General features: G+C 42.9%; 1 protein-coding gene across 3 annotated transcripts in view; it reads right to left on the reverse strand.

The window, feature by feature from the left end:
- Positions 1-27,266, reverse strand: part of LOC124296907 (uncharacterized) — a 107,068-nt gene that overhangs the window by 57,767 nt on the left and 22,035 nt on the right. For 2 of the 3 annotated variants that reach the window (XM_046747333.1, XM_046747332.1), the window contains exons 2-4: positions 23,240-24,305; positions 12,439-12,538; positions 10,341-10,503 (exon numbers count right to left, since the gene is read on the reverse strand). In XM_046747333.1, coding sequence (XP_046603289.1) covers positions 10,341-10,503; positions 12,439-12,538; positions 23,240-23,492 — 516 coding nt within the window. In that variant the 5' untranslated portion in view covers positions 23,493-24,305. Of the gene's footprint in view, positions 1-10,340; positions 10,504-12,438; positions 12,539-14,088; positions 14,596-23,239; positions 24,306-27,266 lie in introns of those variants that run through there. The other variant, XM_046747334.1, reaches the window with a different exon arrangement.

Raw genomic sequence — 27,266 nt, forward strand, 5'->3', positions numbered from 1 at the left:
TTCCGAGTTTCGACCACTCGGTCAAATCTAAATTTCAAACGTTGTAACTATCCTGAATAATTGAGGTGACATTGACGCGGGAAGGAAGGCTCACGAAACATGCAATGGAAACCACTCGAGATTCGTCTCGTGTACGATATGACGAGAGGTTAGAACCGCTGCCTGGGAACAAACCTGTCGCTCCAACTCTAATGTAATTCCAAAATTATCCCTCGAGATCAATTAATACGCATACAGCGATGGACGTGGGTAAGATGCGTAGGCGAGGGATGATAAACACCCCCGAACCAGCTGCGGTCTACGCGAAGGCGATGCTTAAGCAGCAATAAGTTACGTGATTAACCGTTCACGGTACCTTCGGGATCATTTGAGGCAAAAGCCAGAATTTTCTCTTTAAATATCTCCGAAATGCAATGAGGACTGGAGCTGACTCCACACGTTAAAAAAAATTTGCAAATTGATTGTGTGGCCTGAAAGACCCAGAAGTTCGACGGCGTTAGTGTTTTGCAACAGTAGGTAAATTTTATTTACTTTATCGATAATATAAAGGCTCATTGGGTTACTTATATAAATTTTTATAAGTCGATGTCCCAGATTGGCTTTATAAGTTTTTGCACGAAAGTGCAGGACGAAAAATGCAGTCGCATTTTTTTCAGAATTTTTTGAACGAGCGTATCTGAACTGTTATTCAAAAAGTGGAAAAACAAAAAAACCAACCTTGTGAAATATGAAAGAAAGAAAAATTTTTGACACTGTTAGAAGATGGAGAATGTTTAAATAAATATATCTTTTCAACAGTATTACTTCTCGATACTTATTTACTTCGGAAACAAATTTCAGTTATTTTTCAAATTGTTGTGTGAATTCCGATTACTATTGGAAAAGTCTTGATACATTTTATTCTAAAAACGATCGGAGCATGCGGTAGAGACCCTGGGGAGTACCCATGAATTTTTTCAGCTTTTTAAAACACCTACGACATGAAGAAAAACAGGACATAAAGCACACAGGGTTTTCGCGGAAGCAGTAAAAGAAAGGGGTTCCATGGAGGGTTAAGTCCCGTTGGGAACGAAGTGTCAGGTGGTAGAACCGCGGCTTACGATTAGGCTGAAGGTGGCGGGTCTCAGCCTCAAGGTTCGAAAGCTCGAAGGCACGTAATCCCCGGGTAGTTAAGTCACCGATGATGAGTCTAAAGCAGCTCCTCGCCTGCTAACGAATTCGCCAACTCAGCCGGATGTCCGTCGGCCGTTTCGCCACAAACGAGCCAACTCAGCCAGGCATCCCCCCCTTCTTTCCTTTCTTTCTTTCTTTCTTTCTTTCTTTCCTCTTTCCCTTTCCGGACTCTTGTCACATCGAGTAAGTGCGACGATTTCTTTCACCGAATCGTGGTAAAACAATCGTCCTCGGCTATCGGTACAGCAGCTTTGAGAAGGTGGTTTCTCTCCGATCGCAGAAAAGCCTTATCTAGAAGTTCGGATGAACTCCCGAAAATAGAATAAAAGTTTTTCGAAGCTGTAACGCGGCCTGCCGACCACCGACGCGATTACTTGTATACGTGTAGCCGCGCTTGGTTATCGGTGATTATCGTTCATCATCGACTACAAGCTCTGTAAGGATTCCGAAGGTCGTCGTTACGGCTCTCCTAAATTTCGACGACTGCCATTAGTTGTTGATCAGCACCCCCAAGAGGGTTGTGCTAATGATTACTCGCGAAGTTCATGTTCTCCATTAGTCGTTTATGAACGTTGTACCAAAATGTGTTTAGGGTTTCCACGTAATATCAGTTCACTGCACGCATATGCCGTCAGTTATCGAGGATTCCTTCAAGGACGGAAACATTAAACGATCCGATAAGGTTTACCATTTTTGAATATTTCGCCGTTAACTTTAAATACACCCTGCTCCGCTTCGTGGATAGTTTGTAAAGAATTGATCTGCGAAAGTGAAAAATCGCCGACATTAAGTCGGCAAGAAGAAATTTCCACTTTTTGGGAAATCATCTTTATATATTTGACTCTTCTTTCGTGTAGTTTTCGGGATTCACTGACGTGAACCGTGATGTTAAAAAGGTACCTGCAAGATTATGAAAAAGCTCTTGTACAATCCCCGTTCAAAGTTTCATAAACCGAGCGATAATCTCACCGAAACTTTGTTGCGGGCTTTCGATTGCGATTACGTAGCTACGATTGTTTTGCAAACAAATTTGTTTTTATACATTTTGGTACGGACGAGCTTAAGAAAGAATTCGAAGAAGAAGACAACGACATTCGTCCGTTATTAACGGAGAAACTAAAACACTAGTAACGAAAGTACTCGGTCCTCAGAATTATACATGCAATATCCTATCTTCTTGTTTCCCTCTTCACATAATTCAACAGTTATTTTATAACCATTATATTCAGCTTCTATTATTTTCTTATCGCATGGATTTTCCCCGCCGACCGAGACAGTTACATACGGAATAGGATAACGTTCACGCTAGAAGAGTATACATAGCAAACAGATGTTTAAAATAACCAACGGTCTCTGACGGCAACCCGCAGTTTCCTGCGTGCAAGGAATAAGGATAAACAGAACTGTGAACAATTTATTTTTCGCTCTTCAATTAGGATGTGAATAAAATTCTCTCGGATTGTTAACCCGCGGAAAACCCGAAGTGACTGTACAGAACTGATAGAGTTAATAATAATCATTATAATAATAAGAACAACAACAACAACAACAACAACAATAATAATAATAATAATAATACGTGTTACTCACATTGTTACATCCAATTGTCGTAATCAGCTGAGAATAGATATAACGATTCTACGTGCGCAACATTTATATACGTATATGGTATAGAATATAATATAATATATATTCCGCTTTGATAATCCCGGGTTTTCCACTATATGCCTGACCTTAATCCCGTCTAGCTGGGATAGCGAACTTTCCTCAGAATGTAACAAAGAGGTCTCTCCGCTATCGAAGCCCTGCATCGAAGTCCAAAGTAATTATGCGCCTAATCCCGGTGGTGAAAACTCGAATCATTCGAAAGAAAAAAGTACAACTTGAAGGGTAATTTTTCATCGGCTTATTATATAACACGAGGGGGGGGGGGGGGGGGGGCGGAAGTTACCGGAAGAAAATGTCTGCGACAGGCTTACGTCACTGCCAAATGGCATTATATTATACACAGTAAATTTTTCACCATATTATACTATCGATTGAAAAGTTTGTCGCAACAACAGGGCTTGCGGAATGTTTATCGTCGGTTAGTCTGGAGAGGACAGAAATCAGCCGACTTTGACGAATTTCCTCCTTTCACGAGCAGTGTGCGGTTGCGGTTGTTGCATCGCAATTCGCGCTAAATACTCCCAATCCGCGTTTATTCTTCCAGCTCCGAAAATACTTGTCAATGTCGAGAATAAAAAAAGCGTTGTGCAAATTTTGGGACTGAGGTCAGTTATTGATTAAAAACAACCGCGACCCAGGTTCAGAAAAGAGCAATTTCAAATCGAAAAAACAAGATGACCAATTATTCCTTCGCGTGAGTGTGTCAGGATGTGAAAGCGAGGGGTGAGAACGATCTCTCGTCGTCGGTATCAAACAGCTGTCGGGGTTAAAAAAAACCACAACCCACCAGCAGCGAACAAACAATAACAAAAGCGAAGCCATTTCTCGGATCTTGGTTATCGTGCCCTTGCAACAAATTCAGTATGTGATCAAACAAGGGACGGGGGAAAGAGAGGACGCCGCATCTAGGTCTCAGATAGTAATTTATCTCTTTGACGGTTTTCCCCGGGTTGTTTTTTCCGCCCTTCGCCTCGCCTCGGTAAGGGTCAGGTACTTTCCTCCATGCGAAAGAGTCCCTCACGCACTCGCGAATCCACCTGCAAACGTACATCATACATCCCGCAGGCCCTCAACCCTCCCCCCTCCCCATCCTTTTGCTCTGGTTTCCGGTTACCATAATCGCGAGCTTAACACAGCTCGATGCTGTTCCGCTTTCGCCGCGTTCTCCACGGCTGTCCGCCCCTCCCCCCATTTTTTCGCTACTTTGTTCCTGACCCTAAATCTCCGTCACGGGTAACGGAGATGAGCAGAACGGCGAGGGGCGGGTTGAAGGGGGGGGGGGGGGGGGGGGGGGGGGGGGTTCGCTTCATGATTCGGATAAGATTGCCACTGAATTCCAAGAGAAAGAGATACGACTGCCGGGACGGGGTTTCGATTCCGAAGATCGATAAACACGCTCTTTGTACCACTCCAAGGGTGGAATTTCCATGAAATTAGATTTGTACCGGCGTATATTCCCGGGGGATCCGCACACGCTGATCGTGAGTCTCGTACGCGGATATCGAGGATCGCGGATATATTCCGGCGGGATTACTCGACGCGTTTTAATTACCAATTACCCTTGGTATTAAGCTCGCCGATTTTATAGCGATGGGCTAATTGTAACCGTTGAATGAGACCATTTTACATACCATTCAAGATTATATTTTCCATCAAACTGCCTCCAAGTATGCTGTTTGTATAATTTCCAGAAATTAGATTGACGTATATGGATTCTTTGCCACTCTTGTGCTTCAGAGACATATAATACTTCAAAAAATTCACACCTAGAAATGTACTTTAAAAATTTATCCAGAGGTCTCATTTTTTACTCTCTTAGCCTCGCGTACTCAGCTGCATTAAAATTCTGAAATATATAAAAGCTGTCAACCATTTTCAGGCTGCTCGTATTTTGAGACCCCGCGACTTCTTTTCTTCGAAGACTTTGGTACGTACGAAATGAAATCAATAGTGGGCGAAAGCTTACCGTGAAGAAAAAAAGTAAAAAATGTGTCTTCATCATTTCTTGTTGATTGAATCAGCTCAATTTACTTTTTCTGTTCCCATCAATCGAATATTTAGCTGTTTCTTTTTTCATTTGAACGGCGATCAAGGAGCAAATCTCGAACTTCATTTTGCGTCAGCAGCACTGATTCTTTTTCGCGATTTTTCCTTCTTCGACATTAAATAGCACCCTCAAAGCACGGGAGACAAGATCGAAACCGGCAGGTTTATACAGTTAATCCTGTCCTTAGAACCCGGCAGCCTGACCCAATTACCTACGATAAGCCAGCGCGTGACCTCAAATTAACAGCTTGTACAGAATTGATCCCGTGAAAAAAAAAGACGAGAAAACCAAAGCAAACAAAACGCATCGCTCAGAAGCAATGGGCCAATCAAGTGCCGGCGAGTGTACAAATCGGGAAAAGTGATCAATGGTTAATATTAAATTTGCAGACTCCTTGCCAATGTCAAAATATATGTACTTGTTGTATTTACAAACTATACTTATACGTGAGCTGCGCCAAGGTTTAAATTTGCAAAATCTTGCTGGAATTTTCATTTCAAGAATAAATCTGGCCGTGCAAAATTGACCAATTTATTGAAATTTATCCACAAGAAAAAAGCAGGAACGTGTAATTCGAGCGTGCAGTGCGAATAAGTAATGAATTGATATTTTGAATAATCGCTGGCGCGGTCGAGTGACGGAGGTTGCGATATGCAAAACCGCGAAACTTGCATCGTGCGTCGCATTGCACTCGTCACTTCGGTATTCTAATAATAAAAAAGTAACCGGCCGTAAAAGTGTTTTCTTGGAAATTTTAAGTCCGTTGTAAATATTATAGACATGACACAAACTACGCACGTGAACTAACCAACGACTATTAAGATATACGTTAAATTAAAATTAGGCAGCTACCGACGACAAAACAACCGTATGGTATTTTCACGCTCGGTTACTGACTTCCTCTGGTACGCGGTAACATGCGGGCAAATTCATCGTAGTTGCCGCTTGAATTAAGCAGCATTTATTCTTCTAACGTCATGCATTTTTATTCCTATATTAACATCTGAACACAAAAATCAAATGAATAGGCCAATTTTTAAACTGTCCTAGTGACACTAAGTTTTGGTAATGATTGATTAAACTTCAGAAATGAACAAGTACCAGGAATTTTTGTTTTATAGCAAGATTGTAACGGTAAGAAAGCTCGCCTAAAACGAACACGTTAGTCAAAATCTGAACCGGTAGGAAATTTTAGATTTCAAATTGCAAAATATTTCTCAGATCTATATATTATTATTAGAATATTTCTCCGCTGTTATTGTTAATGTGACGTGCAAATATAATTATAAGGCTCAGGTTCGACGATTCGATTTCAAGGAATTACCAAACGTATGTAACTATTTTTTTATCGCAGAGTTCAAATCTTACTCATGATTCGGGCTCACATAAAAAAATAATTTCTACGTTATTCTAATTCGATACATCCAGTTTTTGGACACTTTATACATATAATATATTCTTCTAATTATCTCTAACCCGTTACTGACAACTCCCTTGATCTGTAGAAGTTACACGATGTCGTTTATCGTTGAATATTGTCCTCAAGTATCCAATTTGTGTGACGAACTAAAACAAGGGAGGAAGTCGAGGCAAGATCTCGATTGTCCAGCTGTAGGAAACCTTAAATTCGACGCCCGAAGCAATCATATGTAGTATCCACATTTGGCGCATATAATTATGAAGAAAACGCAAACGATTCAGAAAGTATAACCATTGCGAGGTACATAAATAGTAGCGAAAGTTGAGAATTATTTAAAATATATGGAGCCTTGTGTTCGCCATCCATTTACGTCGAATGCAAATTATTTTTCTGCAGCAGCGAAGTTCGACGTTCCGAATGAAAATAACGATAAATGAATTTCGGCGTCTGCGAAGGATAATTTTTAAATTCAGTAAGATAAAATTAAAATACGTCTACAGTTGAAGAAAAAACAGCAAAAGCAACGTGATTTTAGAACGTTAACACACTGCTGCGCTGTGCGGATATTCGAGCATGCCTGTGTGCGAGGAGTAATTATTTAATCAGTAGAGACAACAGCAGTACCCGCACATGAGCCAAAAACATATTTGTCATGCTCGTTTCGTGGACACGTGGTTTTCTGCCACCGCGAACGAAGGGAAACGATGCAATTGTCTTTCACCGCGGTACTGCAGTTCACGTTGTGTAGTGTAGCGTGTGGCCAAAAGTAATGAGTTGCAGTCCGATGCTATCGTGGCACGCACGCACGCACGCATGGCACGCACGCAGATGCACTTTGCTCCATTAGGTTGTTAGAATTTTTGGAAACAGAACGGTTGTCGAGATCGATTCGTTCGCCGAGATACTATTTTACTTTCATTCTTACAGATTTTTCGGTTATTACAAAAATTGAACGAGATGTGTGTTTGGTAATTATTTTTACATTTTTCCCTCGATGATCAAAGTCTGCAGCCTGGAACGCTGCTGCGAGTTTCAGTGAGCGACTCTTTTGAGCCGAGTGGCGTTATATCGGCCAGGGTGAAAGGTTTTAGAGGAGAGCATAAAGGTTCGCCTGGCGGAATATATATTTTATACACCGAAGGTTGATATTACTATTTGAAAAGCCAATCGCACAGCGTATTGGTAGGCGGAATATAGGAGTCCATACTCAAAAGCGAAATAAAATTTCTTCGCTTCCCGAGAAGCAGTCCGTCCGCCTACTACACTGGAATTTACCGGATGACATAGAGGAGCGAGTGAATTCGAAAAGGTCGGTGTGCGAGAAGGGGAAAGAAAATAGGGTAAAGTGTACATCGTACATATTCGTTTGTAAGCTCCGTCGCGAAAAATGGAAAGACGCAGATAGGGCGGGAAAAAAAATGAGTCGCGTCGATATCCAGAGAAGTGTAAAATTCCCTGTTGAGTCCTCCGCCATACCTTTAAGCTTATGTCACATTTATTACTACCCCGGAATTCTGCATGTTGAAACGAACTTCCCGCCTTACTTTATACCTATAAAGGATCACAGCCGAAGATAATTTTATACTCCGAAAATTGATCGAGAGGAAAATATGAACCGATACCTACTATTTTCCGTCACGCCGATACCTATTCGTCATTTTTTACCGCCAAAGACGGGTGGCTGTCTGCTGTGAAATCGACATGATTCGCTCGACCGAAGCCTCGCAAAAGCAGTAAAACCCACGAGAATATGTACTTGTAGTATACCTTGGAGCGGATCGTCTCTCTTTAAAAAACTTCCCGCTTCGTACAACCGATCGGGGTGATTGATTACGGACAGACGTTTATGCGGGTAACGATCTGCAGCTTTTGAATTTGGATTCTCTTTATCGAAAAAGATACGCGTCTAGTTGTGAAATATAGATCCGTATCCGATCGGAGGAAGTTCTTGACGTAACGAAAAATTACGGCGAATTCATCCGCTTTAACCAAATACTAATTAGCAGATTTTCCTCGTAATGCAACATTGAATTACGTTTAAGCGTTTATTTTTTACACTCTTTTTACTACTATTCCCTTCTACGCTATTTCAATTCTATTCCCCCCCACTGAACAGCTTTAACTTCTAATTACCCGCGTGTACGTAGTTTGCTTCTAATTACTCTCCTCCACCCTGCGACAACATTTTCCACTTTTTGTTTACTCGTAAGTACAGGTATGTCGGTTGCACCGGAGGTTGATTCTACTGTAGTTCCATCAACCAAGGAGCAAAAGGATCCATCAATTTAGTTTAGTTGGGTTATTAACGGGGATTTTTAATTCTGATTCAAGCATGCGCACATTCTATTATAGTTACACGAGAATTACCGCAAAATTTTAACCGTCGATGGTACGATAAAAAAATACGTAATAACGAAACAACAATTATTATCCACAAAGAAAAAAAGAGATAATTTCAATTAATACCGTTATTTTTTTTTTCAAATTAGCTCTTTATCCAGGATTTCATTCCCTCCTAAAGCAAAAAAATTTTAACTCCCGCCTGTGCGTCGGCAACCGTTAATCCACCAATGCAAGAGTAAATGCCTAGCGTACGGCACCGGACTCGCAGAGATCCGGAAGCAAATGGCGCTCATTTGAATTTCCATCGAGAGTTACGTACCGAAAGCGGATTTCCGAGCTTAACAGCGCTTCCGCAAATCAAGAGCTTTCCACAAGGTAAGATCAGGCTATATTGAACTCACCACGAACACCGCAAGGTGCTGAAGCGACCCCATCCAAATGTCGAGGTATTAGTTTATATTAAACCGCAAATGTAGGTACATGTTTAATTTAACGATTACTTATACGACTCCAAGAGCAGGACGTAGTCAAGCAGTTTTCTTAAAAGCAGGTCAAGGTACGTAGATTAAGTTGACTTGCGAGATTCGTGGAATTGGAAAGCAAATTAAGTCTGCTTCGTTAGCTGTTTCGTTTTCCTTTCCCCTCTACGTCGAAGGTTATTCCTGGGCGAGTTCGGGGCGAATTCGGTTATAGCACGACCTTGCCTCGGGGTAAAAACGTAAAGCGTAATACCCTATACCTAAATGTACAACATCGGCGTTTATCGCGCGCCAGAGTTTCACGTTGGACAGGTTTCCCCTAATTTTTTAATGTTTATTTTCCTTTATTTATTTTCATTATTCCAATCTTTTTTTTGCTCCCTGTCTCGCTTTTTCACCTCACGGTTCTAATCCTCGTTCCGATTCGCTCGCAACCTTTTGTATTTTATTCTCGTTCGCGTTTCTTTTTATTTTCTTCATTCCCCACCACCGTTGTCCTTCTTTTTGCCATTGTTTTTCATCGGATTAAGCAGAGCAGCCTCAAGTCCCGAGCACCGTCGTAATGGAGAAACGATGTAGCGCCTGGCAGGCGACGCGAGGATTGGGAGAAGCTCCGCTGGTTATCGGAACTCGGATATCGGGGGAGTAAAAGTAGAAATCGATCGAAATGGTAACTTTTATCGTGGGCGTCAAACTACCTGCAACGGATTTATAAAACTACCCAACGAACTTGCCACTTTACCCCCTACCGCGCTGTGTATTTCGCCGTAGTAAAATATTCCACGGATTTTCAAGACTCCTTTATATACCCCCTCCCCCCCCGTCGTTCGCCAGGGCGAGGCGTCCTGCAACTTTTGCACCTTCTTTATCTGTAACTTCGACCACCGTCAACGGGATTTTCAAACTCCGGAATCATATTCAACACTCGTTTGCATCGATTTATTCAGCCTTGTCTGACCAGAATACAGAAACGCGGGATGTTGCCTGTGGAATTTCGAAGAGTTCGAGAATCTGCGGAGCTTCGAAATTGTCTGATATGATCGGATGACTTCGAGCTTTCCTTATCACAGCAGAGCTTACTCGAAAGAACGCTGGACCGACGTTCCAATATGAGAGATCCAGATGCTCGACTCCGATTTCGAGGTGAATCTACGACGTCGCAGCTCAGTTTCCTTATAATTAATAACAACGTAGTTGGGCAGAAACTCACGTCTTGGGCCGACAGAACTCTGGTGGCAGGCTGGATAATGGTGCTTCCTGAGTGGGGTCGGTGATGCAAGGACTCGACGGTGTCTTCCCTCGAGCAAACTCCGCTATACCAGGGTAGGCCGCCTGCACAGTGGCGTCTGTTGCGATACTTCCTCCAAACGTGCCTGAAAGTATTTGAAACACGTGGAGGATAATCGTTGAAAGGGACTTGTATGCTGAGAGAGAGAGAGAGAGAAAAAGAGAGACGCAGGGTTAATCAGCTGATTGAAGAAAATTTGCAGAATTAGAGGTTTGCGTCGCCGTTGTTGTCGTTGTTATTGTTGCCACCGTTGTGCTCGTTTTTCTGCCTGGTAGAATATTTGGCCATCAACGGGAATAAAGTAGCCCGGCTATATTGCCGCTGGCTCTTTTAATGCCGTTAATGACGTTGCGCCCGAGCAAGTAGGGAAAGTAGTTAATTCGTATAAAAGTTAACCAGGTTTTGGGGTTGGCTAACGATAACAAAGTGCCGGAGCGCCGGAGCAGTTACTTAACGGCAACAAGGCTGCTTTAATTACCGTGAAAATCATGTAAAATTCAGAGTGGGAAAAGCTCACGGAGGAGTCTTCGTACAGCTCGCGCAACGCAAATTCATTCTCTAAGATAACCGCGAGTATACTCTTGTTTTGTCACACCCAAGGATAGGGTTGGAAGGAAAAAAGCTACCCTGAATATAACTGCGATTAGCGTTTGAACAACCGGGAAAACTTTCTCAACGCTTGTATTACACAACACAGAAAACGGGGAGTAAAAAGAGGGTTGAAAGTGTGGTTCAGTTACATGGATTATACGTCAAGTTCTAATTCGAATTTCTTCGCGTTTTGTAATCGCAATGTTTTATTAATAATTTGTCTTAAGATTAAACCCAAAAACTACGTCTCGTATAAATTGACTTGAATTTTCCTTCAAATCGTTAACATCACGAAAATTTCCGCCTAACTGTTTTCGCTAACTGCAGGATCAAATGATCCTTCGTTTCCTGACGCGTTTCGCTATCGTCGAAACTATTAAACGTGTATGGATATAGAATGACACGATAGGCGGTGAGGGGAGGAATGTAATCGATCACGGGGGGTATCTTTGGATGAGCGATCGAGGTGTTACCGAGGAGGAGAGAAGTAGGTGCTTCAAGATGAAGGAGTTTCCGGTATCTCGAGAAACTCGAGACGCCGAAGACTAAAGGCTGCTGTGGACGAACTCGCGACGAGCCTCGAGAGCGCTTTGCCCATTGAATTGCAACATTTATCAATGTCAATCGTAGCCGGCGGGTATCGCTCCGTCTCCATCTTCGAGTGGCATTAATATTTCGATTTCGGTACCTGCAGCTTATACGTATTACGTAATATACGGCTGAGAAGAAAGGCGAGGGATAAGTCAGCAGCTGACAATACTCCATACATCTTTCCATTTTCACTCCCGCCTTTTTTCCCTTGGGCGATTTCGCGCGTTATAACGAAAATATATCGTAGAATGTACAGGATGATGAATTAATTACACCCCCAGCTGTGAGGCTCGGAATAAAAATCGATGAACCAGAGATGAGGAAATATCACGCTTCCGCGAAACCGCGATCAGCTGGATATTCAACCTATCTCCCGAGCATTCTTCACACTAGTTTTACACCTCTCTAAAATCTTTATGACAAAAGCGTAACGAGCATCCATCAAAGTTTATCTCCTTTATTTCTTTCCCGAAGCAAATACCCGCTTTTTTATCGGTATCTATTAAATCCTGAATTTTTGCCGATTGAACCCTGAGTACGTAGTTTTAAATTAAAGAATCACAAAGGATCATTTCAAGCAATGGAACAGATACGAAATTCATGATTACGAACGCGCTGGATACGATGAAAAGATTTTTCCTATAATGGTAATTTCTAAGCGACTTTAAAGCGTGATGAATTTTTCGTGGGGAGAATCTTGGCGTCTGATGTTTATAACAGAAAATTCTGCCTTCTACCCTGTTACCGAAAGGTGAAAATTTAACACGAGGTGCGTGCCGAACCGTTGGTACAGTGTTTAAGATTTCATATTAAAGTGCAAAGTCTTGTAAGATCTTACCTGACTCCAAATGCAATTCCTAGTGCCACTATCAGCGGGAGTAACGTGCATATGCAGGCTAGAAACACCGTCTGCATGTCGGAGAAGGCTGCTAATATACCTGTAACAAGAAGTGAAGAAAAGTTACGTAAGATTGTTCCCAGCGCAGGTCGAGGGGGTAGAATTTAATTTTGAAATTTGTTAGAAACAATTCACGGGAACATATGACGTCATGCGTCTGGAAATCCAACCAATTTTCAAATCTCTGTAAGAGTCCTGCAGTTAAGTCATGTAAAAAAATACGTATACAAGGATAAAAAAAAAAAAGAAAAAAACATTGCCATTCGACATTTTGAGACGGAAACTCTTCGGTTTTTTCCTCAATTAATTCCCTGCAGTGTGTGCGAGGGTGGCTCTAAGGCAGAGAATAAGTGTCTCTAAGGGGCGGTCACAGCGACGCACTTTACGACCGACCCTCCGGTCAAACGTCCCCAAAGGAGTTGACCTACGTTGCAAAGTCAGCCACTGTAGATACGAAGCAAATCCCCAGAGGAGGCTCGTGAACCTCGAAGGCAAGCGAAAGATTTTGCGTGCTTAGCCGATGGCGTCGTCGAGTGGTGAATATCTCGAGAAATGAGCGAGGCGTGAGATTCGGCATTCGAGGGAGAAATCGTCGCTAGTCGAAAGAAAAAAACTGAGGCCCTTACGTGAGTCGAGTATAGCTGAATTTTTTGGAGACCGGAAACGCGGTCCCGTAACGGGGCAAGAAATGGGGTGGAAAAAAAAAGTAGGCGAATAGGAACAGTTTCGTCGCTCTGTTCCGCGATACCGATTGATGGAAGGAATACCGTTCGTCAACTGTCCGATGATTTGACCGAAGATGGTTTGACGCAAAGGTGAAAGAAACGTCATGTCGAACCAACTTGTTATTATCAAAATTGCCGATGTGGAGAGAGACAGAGGAGAAATTAATTCGCACTGAAAATGTTACCAAATTACAAATACCGAAGGACGAGTGTCTGCGGCAGGTTTATAAACGATGAGCTGCTGTTGGACAGACGAAAAATTGTGCAAGCTCGTTCAGCTCTATTCGAAGTACAGTAACCTATGGGACAGGAGCCATCCGTGCCACGACAATCTGCGAGGCAGATATAATTCTTACAAAAAAATTCTCGCGGTAAGAAGGAAATGAAAAAAAAAAAAATACAGACCAGCAGAGAAAGAAAAACAACAACAACAACAACAACAATAATAATAATAATAATAATAATAACAACAACTTTCTCACCACACACCTTTACATTTTCACGCTATGAATTCATTATGCAAATCCTGCGGAAAATATGTATATTTTCCTTCCCTCGTTCTCTCCCCATAGTCCCTCTCCATGCCTGCTCACGTATCCGTCAGCGATGTTCTCTGCAAGCTCAAAGATCTTCGCGCCGTCTACGTATGTGAACTTCATAAAATCGAGGCCGCCTCCAAAGCCGGATCCATCTACAGACCGAGGTATACGTGGTTTGAACCCATGAACGAATTTCTTTACTGCCACTTGGACGCCGATGAAAAGCTCGCTGAATTTTCGGTGAGTATTTGTGACTCGGTTTTATTTTCCCCTTCGATCTGGGAACGGATATTAAAAGAAGGAAACAAACCATAAACAATAAAAACCTTTTTCGTTGATCAGTCATCGGAAGATGACGCGACGTCTTCGGAAGAAACGCTGAATGTTTGCGAGAAGCGAGACTGCTGCGAGAAATCGGATTCCGTCACGGAGTCGAATTCGGACGGTTCGATTTGCCCGGGGAAGCACAAGTCGGGTGGAAAGAGAAAAAGTAGCTCCTCTGTTAAACCGGGCAGAAAAAGCAAGGCGTACTTTCTCCGTTCGCCGACGATGCTCAGATCGACAAGGATGAACACGAAGTATGAAATTCCGAGAAAAACTGGCGGCGCTTCTTCCTCGTCGGCGAAGAATTCTTCCTCGGTCAGCAAAGGCATGAGCTGCCGCGACAATGCCGAAGACACGCAGCAGTGCACCGAGCTGGACGTCAACATGACGTCATCGGACGTGTTGATAAAATACCGAAGAACAGAGGTGAGTATAAAAAAAAAAACAGTGGCGACGATATTCTCAAACGGATTATTCTAGATGACGGAATGATTGACGAATTAATATCGTGCTCACAGAACGTGAACGGGGACGAGAAATTGTACAAAAAAAAATTCAAGGGACCGAGGAGGTCGAGCGGAAAATCACCGTGCTTTAAAAACATCAAAATGGTAATATCGCGGTCTGGATACTCCGGGGTAGGGTCAACGAGCGGTTGCTGCGACATCAAAGACAAGGATACGGAGCTCTGGGACATGATGTCGATGCTCGATTTGGAGCTGCCAGGCCCATCGGTCAAGTTGCTGACCAGCTCATCTCCGAAAAGCAGCAGCAGCACCACCACCGGCAGCAGCAGCTCCGAGTCACTGAAATCAGGGCGTTCACATTGCTGCAAAGACTTGGACGCCGGCAAAGACCTGCGAGAGAGAAATGACGAAGACCTTTCGACACCCTGTCGAAAAACCCCCAAGGTCGTCTGCCTCGGGGACGGAACAGTCTTCGACGAGAATGTGCTCGAACTCCTCGAGGACTTGTCCGTCAAGATCTGTCCCATCGACGTCGGCTGTCGCGATGGAACCTGTTCGACGGCACCGAAGCACGATGACCATTCTCAAGACTCGGCACCCTGCGGCACCTGCTCGACGATCACCAGGCCGATAAAAAAGTGTGATCCTGACGACGCAGAGGCACCGTCGAAGAAAGAAGAACCTGCAAGAGAGAAAGAGAACGGCGACGATGAACAAGAAAGTTTTGGTAAATCGGAATCTGCTCTTGAGGAAAACGTGGAAGAGGAGATGAATCCTGTTCCGAAAAATTTAGTGATGAACTACAACCTCAAGGTGGAGCTAGGCAAGTCGGGTTGGTTGAGTGTAAATGTGCATTTGGATGATTTTCATCTTCGTCGGTGTCTCTTTTGACCAGCTAACGGCAGATCCTCGTCCGGCCGAGAGTCGTTCATCCACGAGGCCAAGAAGGAGCTGTGGGAAGCTGAGAAACTGTACAACAGTGGAAAGTTCGTAACGCGTGGAATTATCGACAGTGATTCGAAGGACGAAGAGTCTGCGGAGTTCGACAAGTTTGGGGCGGAAGTTGCATCCTCGCTTAAGAACATGGGAAAACATCGGGCGTTGAAGTTGAAACAAGCCATCGCCGAGACGATGCGCATGGATGAAAAGCGAAGAAAGTTTTTCTGATGTATAGCCTGTTCGGGTAACGAGATATTCATACGTACTGTCTGAACTTGTCGCAAGTCGATGATCGCGATTCCGAGGTGAACGAAGAGCGCCGAGTTCCGACAGTGGTTAGACAGAAATATCGTATTCAATACTGGCTTGGTTATAGGTTACAAATGAAAAGGCTAAAATGTAAATTTCGAACGATGAACAAGTTTACCGATAGGCGGTTGCTCGGGACGTTTAAAATCTCCTTATCGTAGGATGAGATGAGCTGGTGTAATGGTAGAAAATTGTTGAACCAGCCGGTGCATGTCTGCGAGAGAGATGAATGGTCGGAGAGTAAAATCTGCCGGCTAGTTTGCCTGTACAAAAGATTTCCCTGTCTTTGGAAAAAGGACAATCCGTCGTACATGGATAATTCCATGCGTCACTCGGCATACAGCAGCATTCATCAAGGTATGGATACGGCCCATGTGACCTTTACGGAGGTTATGATAAAGATACGGGAAATCAGACGTCTCTACGTGAACGAGCTTGTCAATATTCTGAAGGCGCACAAATTGGGCCGAAAATACGAACCTCCCCAAAAGTGGTTTCTCACCATGCACAGATTTCTCTACGATCATCTGGACTTTGACGAAACTGCCGAGTTGAAGACGATCGCTGTAAGTGTATTTTACACGGTACATTCGTTCTTCCTAAAAATTTCATATCGGTATTCATTTCATTTCCAGGGTCCCGAGGAGTCGGATGATTCCTGCTATCGCGAACACGACGAAGACGACGATTCGGATTACGCGGACTCCGATACGCCACCGCAAAGTGATTACACCGCCGACTCGAGTCGTGAATCTTCGCGGTACGAGGGCTGCGGAGGAAGAGGTCAAATTATTCCCAGCGATTTGTCATCGCAGGCCGGTTCATCGATGACAAATCACCGGCACCCGCACTCGAGTCCGAAGCATTTTCGATCGTCGAATTTGAACTCGTGCAAACCGAAGTCAAGGTATTGTTTAGACAGATCTGCCCACTGTCAGAATCACCAAGAACCGGCTGTTCCCAATTCCGGCTGTAATACTTGTCGGCAAAAGGCGCAGACGTCCAGAAAATCACCATCGATAACAGTTATTTGCAACAAAAACGCCGATCGTCAACAATCAAGGGCTGAAACGGACCTCGACGAACGATGCAAGCGATCTCCGTCCGTCGATAAGGTTTTTTGTTTATTTCTTGTAACCGAACGAAAATAATCTCGGAAAAATTTAGTTCCAGCTTTGGTATGTTTTTTTTTTTTTTTTTTAAGGAACCAAGTGTAAAATCAGATCCCAAAATCGTTAACGGAATCGAAAGCAGCGTATCGTTAAACGCGTGGATGGACAAGACGCAGGATGAATTTGACGTGTTTGCGAAGAGCGTTGCCTGTCAGCTGAGAAAAATGGACATAGAGTCGGCGGTTATCGCCCAAAATCAAATTCAAAACGTTCTCACTGACCAGCGGCTTCACAGAGCTGTACGTTATAGGCAGTCAATTTCGTTCGTTATTCATTCGTAAAATTTCTTTTACATACAATGCATTTATCTCAAGTTTTCTCGAAGGGGATCTTTTCACGCCATCGCCCTTCACTTCAGCACGCAATTTTTTTCCCTCGATCTCGCGTAACGATAACGGATGACACAGTGCGAAAACTATCTATGGCTTCTTTTTTTTCTTTTAAGTTTACTTTTTTCTTCTGTTTTTTGCGACATCTTATCTCAGAATTGAATAATCAAGAGCGCTTACTGACACACGGAATACTCCGAATTTTTTGTCATTCAACAGCAATCCATCAAACCGGACGAATCGGAAATGGAGGATCTTACGTCAAACAAAAAATTATCCACATTCCAGCAGTCTGTTACTCCAGTGAAATCTAAGTTATTCAGACCGGCAGGATTGTCGTCCAAACGCCGTCTGGGCTCGTCGAAACCAGTAAGTTAAATAATAAAAAAAAAAAAACCTTGGGCGATTCAATAACAACTGATCGTTAAGTGAATTCTAATGGTTAAAAACGGAAACACCTTACGGAGAATCAATGTATTCCAAACGGTGATCTTCCACGTGTTTAGAATGTCCGGAAAACCGAAATCCTCATCATCGGAAAACCGCGGATGCGTGGGTCAAGCATAATCGGGAAACAAGCGCTTCTGCCAAATTCTGCGTTGCAGCGTAAAACAAAAAATGTATAATTGAATCTGTAGTCTTGTGCGATAAAAGTTGAAAAATTTTCTCAAACATTTGTATCGCCGTATGAACAATTCGCAATAAATCAAAATACATAACACCGATCTCGCTGATACTTCCGATAAATACCAGTCAGTATTATTCGTTTCGTTTCTCTTGTTACAACAGAAATATCTCTGAGTGAGAAGATGAAACAAACTTCAAAGTCTGAACTCTGGACATATTTCTAAAGAGTTAACTGAGTCCGCTACAGTAACTTTCCTCTTCAAGTAACACCATTTTCTTCCAGTTGACAAGTAACTGCGACAAAAATTACGACAACATTTGAAATAAGCATCGTCATCCTGGGGAGTTTGTTGAGTTTCACTCTACAATTGCTTTGTTGCTCTTTCGAATTGACGCTGTGAATTTGTCAGGTGATTTATCAAAGGAATTGAAACAGAGCATACTGCAGTTCAACGAGGAATTACATTTTTACATTAACATTTTCCGAATCCAATTATATACGCCAATTTGAAAAAAAAAAAACCTTTCAGACTGTCTTCACAGCTTCGTCACGAATTTGAATAAAAACAGCCACTCCACTTTTATCTTGACATGTATAGAAAGAAGAAGACGATCGATCTCATGATAAATAAATTGTTTCTAAAATATACATTTGAACCCGAGAAACGGAACAGATTCGTGTAAATATAAGAATGATCCTTATTCGGTACGGTTCGACGGGAATTCATACCTGAGGATCTACGTATATACTATATTGTGAAAGTCAAATGTGGTCGGAGAAATAATTGATAACGATCAACCAATCTACAAATCGCTTAATCCGTGAAGGTTTAATCGTCGGGATGTTAAAGATTGGTCATGGTCCCGAAGGAATTTGCTCGTCCCTTAAGCGAAAGCTCGCCTCTGTATCCCTTACTATTATTACAACGAGAGCTTGAACAACACAGCCTCAAACTTCGGGGAGAGAATATTAGTAAAGCCCGTTCCTGAGATTCTGAGGACTCTCAAGTCAGCCTTTAGCTCTGAGGGGTCGAACCGCTGCTGCCCTTGCTAAAGGGATTGTTGCGGAATTTAGAGTGAAGCGACAAAGCACAGCAATATATCCACTGTTGCCTAGCGCGCCCTCCCAGCTGCTATTTCGAGAATGCGTTAGATTGCCGTACAAACGATCTACCGATGTAAAAGTGCCGGTGTAACTCTACGCGAATTCACAACACTCGGCAAATTTGCACAACTCGCAAAAGTAAGTACCCTGTTAATTGTCACCCGATATATCCGACGCTCGAGTAGTTTCAGGCGTATCTGCGACAAATTACTCGCGAGGTCTGATATTTCGATAGAATTTGCTCATTCATCGTACGAAGCGGCCAAAAACTTGAAAAATTCGGGACGAATTGCGACCAGTTTTTAAAATTTATAACCATGTTTTATAGTTCGAAACTTGCTAGTTGAGTGCATGATCGAACACGAATCGATCTGATTGTAAATATCATATAAAAGATAATAATGGAATTCGCTTTATGGATATAGAGAGCTCTTCGTTAGAGTCAAAGTCCTCGGCTATGTGGGGTAAAGAGAAGTTATTTGTCAGGGGAAAATCCTCGCGGTATTTTTTTTTCTCTCTCTTTTTCGACTGCGGTACGAATATTACTGATATATTCATGCGCGTAACCACGTCGACCACCGAGGATCGCAGAGGCTGACCGAAATAAAAGGTTGGATTTTTCCATGGTTATGGGGAGATTTCAGAACCCTTAGCACGGTCAGTCCGGAGTTCAGGTGGAGCAAATACCGCATGCATAGATACTCGCTTCCTATTCGTGTTGGATAGGAAAAAAAAGACGAAAGAAAGTTCAACATACATAGGTATGGATCCGCGACTCTCTCGGAACAATCTTTATCGCAACGTCGTTCTGCGCGCTGTCTATTCAGGTTCGCGGTCATAAATATTGGATAACGTTCAATCCTCCTTTTATTTCAGTCCGCAGGATCTTCCCTAGGCATGGCGCTCTCTCTCTCTCTCTCTCTTTCTTTACGGTTATATTCTCTCGCCCTTAGAATACAAGCACAGAAGACACGCAGAACCTCCGTCCCGATCTACGTTCAACGGACGTCGTATAGGATACTGTCGGACAACATTCCCGACTGCGGCCTAGATGCGAATATTCGAGAGGGTTGTAAACCGACCTCACCAAAATTAACATTCGATTATTCTGCGAAATTCAGCTCTGTCAAAGTATCGGAATTACCATTGAATAACATTTCTCCATTTACAGGGTTACTTTCATTTTTTTCGTCTGCAAGAATTAATAAGAGATAAAGAAAAAGAATATGGCTAGGAACATCTCAATACGCACGTGAAAAATCTCTCGGAGAGCTTTTTGTTGCTTCCCGTTCTTCTTCATCTCTAACAAACTAGGTTACTCAATGAAATCAAGCCCCAATTCAGAAACATTCTCCAGAATTTATTTCTAATAATTCCGCTTAACCGCGCCAGTAAAGTGTGAATTCGGAAGTGATTTTAAAACGAGTTCAACTCTTTTAACGACATTGACGTGAAAATTATCACGGCGACCGAAGAGTAGAGACGGGTGACTGACTGTTCTGAAGATTGCTTTGAGCTTTGATGCGAAAATTTGTCCCAAAAATCTACGATCAGTCCTTTCTCAGCCGTCAATAACTTCGTAGAGCCAGAGTTTCGGCCGACCGGGTCTAGCAGCGAGAGACATTCGACTCGACCCTGGCCGCAGTAGTAGAGCCAGTGCTATCGACCGGCCTGGGGGACCGGCGGCGTTAGTATGCCAGTGGAGTAGGACTGCGAGTGGTCAGACAAGGACGGTCTGGAGAAGAGTTAGGCCGACGCGAGAGTGCGAGGGAGTAAAAACGGCATAAATTTGACACGGTCAATGGTCTCGAGGAGCAATGAATCCCATCGGAAACAAAGAAATCCGTTATATATTCAGAGGCCGATAAAGCCGGACGGAATGTAAGAAGAGGAAAAGAGAAAGAAACGCGCCCAGGAGGGACCACTTAATTCCTCCCCCAGAGATACGTAACGTGTACCTACACCGATATCAGCGAGGAGATTTTCTTTCCTTTACTTAGTATTTAGGTACGTGAAATACTATGTCGCGCGAGTTTTTTTCAACGCTTACGACAAAAAAAAAGAAGAAAAATCGAGCTTCGAGGAAAAAAGATCCGCACTGGCAATCACGTGTGAAAAACAAATGTACGAACCGTTAGATGTATACTTTCTTCTAGATCTTTGTTATTTCCGCGCCGTAAAATGTGGCACTTTTTTTCTATTTTGACAGTTGACTTTGGAATATCAAACGGAATAGGAATGTTGCAGGTAAGGAAATCTGATTACTTTTTGAATCGTTGATTTATTCTTGATTCCTTCGATTGGAACGAATGTAGCTTTATATGTTCGGAGGATAACTTTTGAGTAGCGTAAAACGTGACCCTTGTATCGCGTCCCAGTCTCGAAGGAAGATAAAAATAAACGAATAGCTATAAATAGAATTTGAAGAGAGAGAGCAAGCTGTTTGCTTTCAGATCGACCGGGGACACAAGTGGAAGTTTCGGTCACTGGCTGCGCGTGGATAAATCGGTTAAGCTTTTCTCTTTGAAGTTCTCTGGCCGTGATCGAGGAGTAGAAAATGAGAGATAGCGATGGACAAACGTGCAGAATAGAACACGCGGGCAAAGATTGGTCGAGCGAAAATCCGGGAGGGAGAGATGTTAAAAGACTCCCCTTGCTGGTTTCGGGGGTTTGAATCGGAGACGCGGGACTAATAGCGTGTTAGCGTTTCACCCAGGCTCAAATTGTGAACTTGAGCTCTGAAAATATACCCCTGCGTTATGAATCAAACCGCAGGTATATAGAAGTTGGCGTTCCGCCGCCAATCGCATTTTAGTCCACTCTGAAAATTTCACATCAAACGCTTCGCGGTGCGTCACGCATCGATACGAAGCGGTGTGCTTTAGGTTCGAAAAAGAAGGAATACGCTTCAATTTATCCGACCAACGTAGGCACGGTTTGACTTTTGATTTTGTTTTCGTTCTTAGCCGACGTCGATCCAGACCTTTCGAATTGCTAGAGTCAAAAATAAAACCGAATTCGGGAGGGATCGACGGCTAAGATTTAATCATGATATTCGCAGGATTCACTCGGGAGAGAGAAAGAGAGTGGTTCGAAAGCTTCAGACATTTCGTGGGCGCCGGTCGAGTCTGCCTTTTATAAAGCTCGTCGCAAATATCGACTAACGAAGGCAATGAGTGGCTGATTGAAAGTACGAACCCGCCTCGGCAACAATACAGTCAAATTGTTTGCTTTTCTCTTTTCTCCCAAATTGCTGGCTGGAAAAGAAATTACAGGCGTGTGTGTGGGATATTTTTTTTTCTCTCTCGTCTGACGAGGAGAAAGAGAGAGAAAAACAAGTCGAACCAAGATCGATACGGGCCGATTTTTTAATCAGTCACATCGTACGTGCAACTCGTTGCGAGTTCAATCGAGACGACTGCAGCTTTGCAGCGAGGTTCTTTATTCTCTTCGGCCGATTATACGAGCTCTGTGAGAAAATTGATCTCTACAGAGAATATTATAGAAAAATAAACCCAGTCGGCACTTTCTGTTCACCGGTTCCCGTATTAGCTACGAGCTCTTTATGTACCTAACCGACATTGCTCTTCTATTAGCTTTAACGGGTTTTCTATCTTACGTATACCTACCGACAGAAAAGTGGCTAATAACCATGGGGTATAAACTTTTTTTTACCTCTATTCAATCATCGACGATGTTCAGGCTGCTTTTGTACGATTTTGCTGAAAAAGCAACGTCTCCAATCTTTCTACTTAAATACAATATATAGGTACTTTCCCTTCTCAAGGTTACTAAACTTTTCGAGGATACGACAATCAAAGAAGTACACAAAATTTCAATGGCAATTCAACGAAATTTTTTCGACCCAAGAACGATCGATTACGCTGTTCTGGATAGTTTTTGAGTCCTGAGACTATTTCAACTTAATTTATCGACACAATTTACGCAAAAGTAGGCAGTTCCAATTAAAATTATTTATCGTATTTCGTCTTGACTAAGCACGATGATTACGCTTTTCCGAACATAGAATCAGTCTTCGAATCGTCTCCACTTGATCCAGAGACTCGATTTACGCGAAGCAAAACGTTTCATTAAAAATGATTTTTGTACAACAGACAGAAGCGAAAAACGAACCACTCTTTTCATCAAATTCGCTTTCGATCAACTTACTATTTCTTATCTTATATTGCGCTTGTCTCACTTACTGTAGTCGAGCTCATCGTGTTCAGCAACGTATCCGTACCCAGTTGCATTGTCGACGTGTAAGTCGGGTCTGGTAGTCGGTGAAGCCGGCGTCGTGCTCGACACTGTTTCCAGGTCCCCGGTCATACTCGAGTCACTGGCCGGAGGCGAGAGGGAGGAGGACAAGGGGGACACCGAGGACGAAAAGGCCATGCTTTCCGTCGGCATGACGACCTCCGTCGACGTTAGATTGCTCAGAAGATGTCGCAGCATCATGTTTCAGAGGACGGATATCAGCTTGTGGTTCTTGTTGTTGTTACTGGTGTTGTTGGTGGTTGTAGTTAGTCAGTTAGCGTCGAACAGAAGCTCGGGTGAGAGACATGAGCATCAAATTACGCAGTTTCTCCTCTCGCGAACTACCGCGGTAAATTTTCTTTTTATTCTTCTTTTTTTTACTTTAATCACACATTCACAAAAATCCGATGCTTTTCGTATCCTCGATTTTGTTCCAAGTCACGACTATCCACTTTCACATCACGCTTTCATAACGCACGTTCACTGATTTGTTTAACACCTTGCACAAAACTTCCGAGGCGAAATGAGCGCGGACCGATCATGCCGTGCCTATTTTTATTCTTTCCGTCGGAGATCGGTTGATCAATTCACACCAGTCATTATTTATTTGAAGAATAGACGCCGATTTATGCTTATCAGCAACGATCCGGTCCGTCGATCGCGACGCGACGCGTCGAACTGACGATCGGCTCGAGCTCGGGAATCGTCAACAATAATTCGCTCATGTCACGTGACCTTCGAATCCCAAATTTTGAGTAATCGATACCAGTGTTTACTTCATCCGATTGAAGGACGCCTACGGTAAATAAATACGATCGCTACACGACTGCCTGTCTCATATACACATAACTTTGGTTACGCGAAAACACAGCCAATCAATCACTATTCTTAAACAGTAGAATAATTTGATCACAGCGAATCAACGCTAACGGCGAATGATCGTTTATTTAATGATAATAAAGTTTCATATTTTCACTACTCTGTATCTCTTCCTCTTGATCAACTGCCGTTGTTCTGAAACAGAGAAAAAGAAAAAGATATTTAGATATAACGTAAATGAGAGATTATCTTGATTAATAAATATATATTCAAGCGTAGATCCCATCGAAACTTGTAACAAGAGTTTGAAAATCAGGCTCGTAGCATCTCGAATGCAATGGGGTAAAATTTTCCCGTAAGGGAAACGCTCCGATCTCGGTTGTGTGATAAGGCGGCGGTAAATGGAGTTTTGATTTAAATCAGTTACGTGCAAAATCCGGTTAATCATTTCGCACCGACTAGGTGTGTGTGTGTGTGTAATCTAACCACCCATTCACTTGCGAGATTCGGTGCAAGAGCAGGTCTCGTAAGTTTTCGCACTCTCTTTACGCGAGTGTTAATCTTTCGTTTGTCTCGTTATTCGCTTACGCTTTCCGCTAATATATGGCCTCGTGATTTTATTTATGTTGCATTAACGGTCGATACGTGCTTTCTTGAAGTTCGCAGATAATATGTCTAATATGCCTAGCTGGTTATATGTATTTCGCTCCAGCACGTTTTCAGAAAGCCCGGTCAATGAAATGGAGAAAAACGATCGTAGTTAATGTATGAACGGAAGAAAATTTTCAGTTCCAGAGGAAACACTTCGCCGTATTACAGTCTAGGTGAAAAAAAAACCTTAGCTCCGGGCTTAAGAATAAATGTTGCAATCATATCGAAATATACGTTGGTAATTGATGCTGCGAAAAATCAAACCGAAGCTGTAATATGAAGTAATCAGATACATCAGCAAACATTGATTGCAAATTTTTTAATTCTTGTCACCCCTCATTAGAATACAAAATGAGAAGAAAAAAGAACAGAAAATAAAAAACAGGCAAATAAAAAAAGAATGTTTTGAATAATGCCAAAATCCATAACGAATTCAATTACCAGAACGGAAGAAAGAAACTAAAAAAACAAGAATTCGCAACTGCGAAAACCGGAAACTTGTCGGTAGGTAGTTCTGCAGGTTGATTACTGATATAATCCACTCTACCAAATCTCGACAATATCTGTCACTGCGCTCCCGCTAATGGACTGAGTTTAACTGTCCCCGAAACCATCAGATAGGACATATTCGATAATTAAACTTTGCCACTGTAGTTAGCGGTTGTAATTCCGAGTGAAATCCCCCGGCGTGTATAATAATGCTGTAGCCTTAGAATTCTGCGCCAGCAAAATTCATCGAAACAGTTGTGCCAACGAAACGAGACTGCGATATTCACTGATACCGTGCATTCGTAAATGTGTGGTTAGAAAATTTACTGATACGACGAAAACTTACGTCAATCGCTGTTATATCGTCGGCTGCATCGATCAGTGCTGCAGCGATAATCCTCCAGCTGTGCGAATTTGTCAAAATGGCCAATTTTCATCTTTACAATATCATATTTACATGGATGGGGCTTCTCCATAGAAGCGGGAAAAATGTCGAGCTACGCCCTTTCGCCGTGGCGCAGAACGGACCTGAAAGCTTCTCCGGACATATATTTGCCAAACAAATGCGTATAAACTACGCGGCTTTTCCGGGCTGCACGTGTCACTCGTGAGACGTGATTCGTCACTGTCTCTCGGCAGCCGCAATTTCGGTAGAATCCGTGGATTCGGCATCCGCAAAAAGCCCCACGCATTTCCATTACAAGCTAAATGAATACCTCCGCTACGTCGGAGTATATGTATACTTGTAAGTGTCCCGGGTTAGCTCCTGGATTGGTTTATTCATGTAGCGGAATACAAATACGACGGTGCAATCTAATAGACTTTTCATGGAAGGGAAATTACCAGGATTCGGTAAGTGTTCGGTCAGGAGGGCTTGAAGGTGATTCTTAGTCGTAATATCCGACAATGAGTACGTAAATAATTCGACGCTACTGAAAGTTTTGTGGATGGGAGTGGAATTGACGTTCGTTGAAAATTATAAAATCTCCAGAAACTGTCGAGCATACCCTTCGAAAAATGTCGAATCATTCTCGAGGTCGATGAGAAAATTATTATTTCATACAACAAGTGCTGTAATCGTATATTTTCAGTTCCTTCGACAGTGTCGATCAGTCGGCAGCGCCTTGATTATTACACAAACCGATTTGTTAAAAAAAAGTTTTTTGAATGACCTCTTTGATTTTGGAAAAATTTTTCCATCAATTTTGAAAAATGCCATACTTAATTATTTCACACGCTGCAGGTACCGGTGCGTATAATTTTACGAGAGAAAACGATTGCGACGAGTCCCGAGATTCGCGAGCAGACAAGCCTGTATCGCTAGCGTTTGCATCTCCTTCTAAAAGAACTTATCTATTCAACTCTTAGGACAGACAGAGTGAGAGAGTGAGAGTGAGAGAGAGAGAGAGTGAGAGAGGGTAAGTGGTGAAGAGCGCTTGAGCGTGAAGCAATTTTACTTTAACGACTTACGGTGCATCTTATCGCCGAGATGCCTGCACCATCCCTCAACGCGTCTCCTGCAAGCGCGTCCTGTTGGAATTTTTTATTTTCAATTTAACCCCGTGTAAAATTTACCTTCTTCCCGCCTTAAACTTTTGATTGATCATCGACCCTCCGGCCGGCAACTCCGGGGACGCATGATCGCTGTGTAAAAAACACATCCGTTATAGCGCTAGTGTAATTATCTCTCCTGTATCCATGGCGTCCCCTCTTTCCATCAAGTGCGCGTTTGTTCCGATAACGTGGAGAAAAATCTGCCGTCGGTAACTCGACTTATTGTCTCTGGCGTTCACGTTACTCAGTCGAATAAACAATCGTATAAACGTTCCACGCGTCCCGCGCACCTGTCACACCGAATTATACGCAACGGAATTGTTGCGGAAAGTTGGCTAGGTAATAGGTATCCGTTTCTCAGGAGCGTGTAGTAAAATCTCGACGATTATTTAGGGGGAGCAATATGGGGGGGAGGGAGGGATTCAGGGAAATTAGATTTCGCTTCCGGTTCGGAGAGCGTTG

This window comes from Neodiprion virginianus, chromosome 2 (genome assembly GCF_021901495.1).
Source record: "Neodiprion virginianus isolate iyNeoVirg1 chromosome 2, iyNeoVirg1.1, whole genome shotgun sequence".
Classification (NCBI taxonomy): domain Eukaryota; kingdom Metazoa; phylum Arthropoda; class Insecta; order Hymenoptera; family Diprionidae; genus Neodiprion; species Neodiprion virginianus.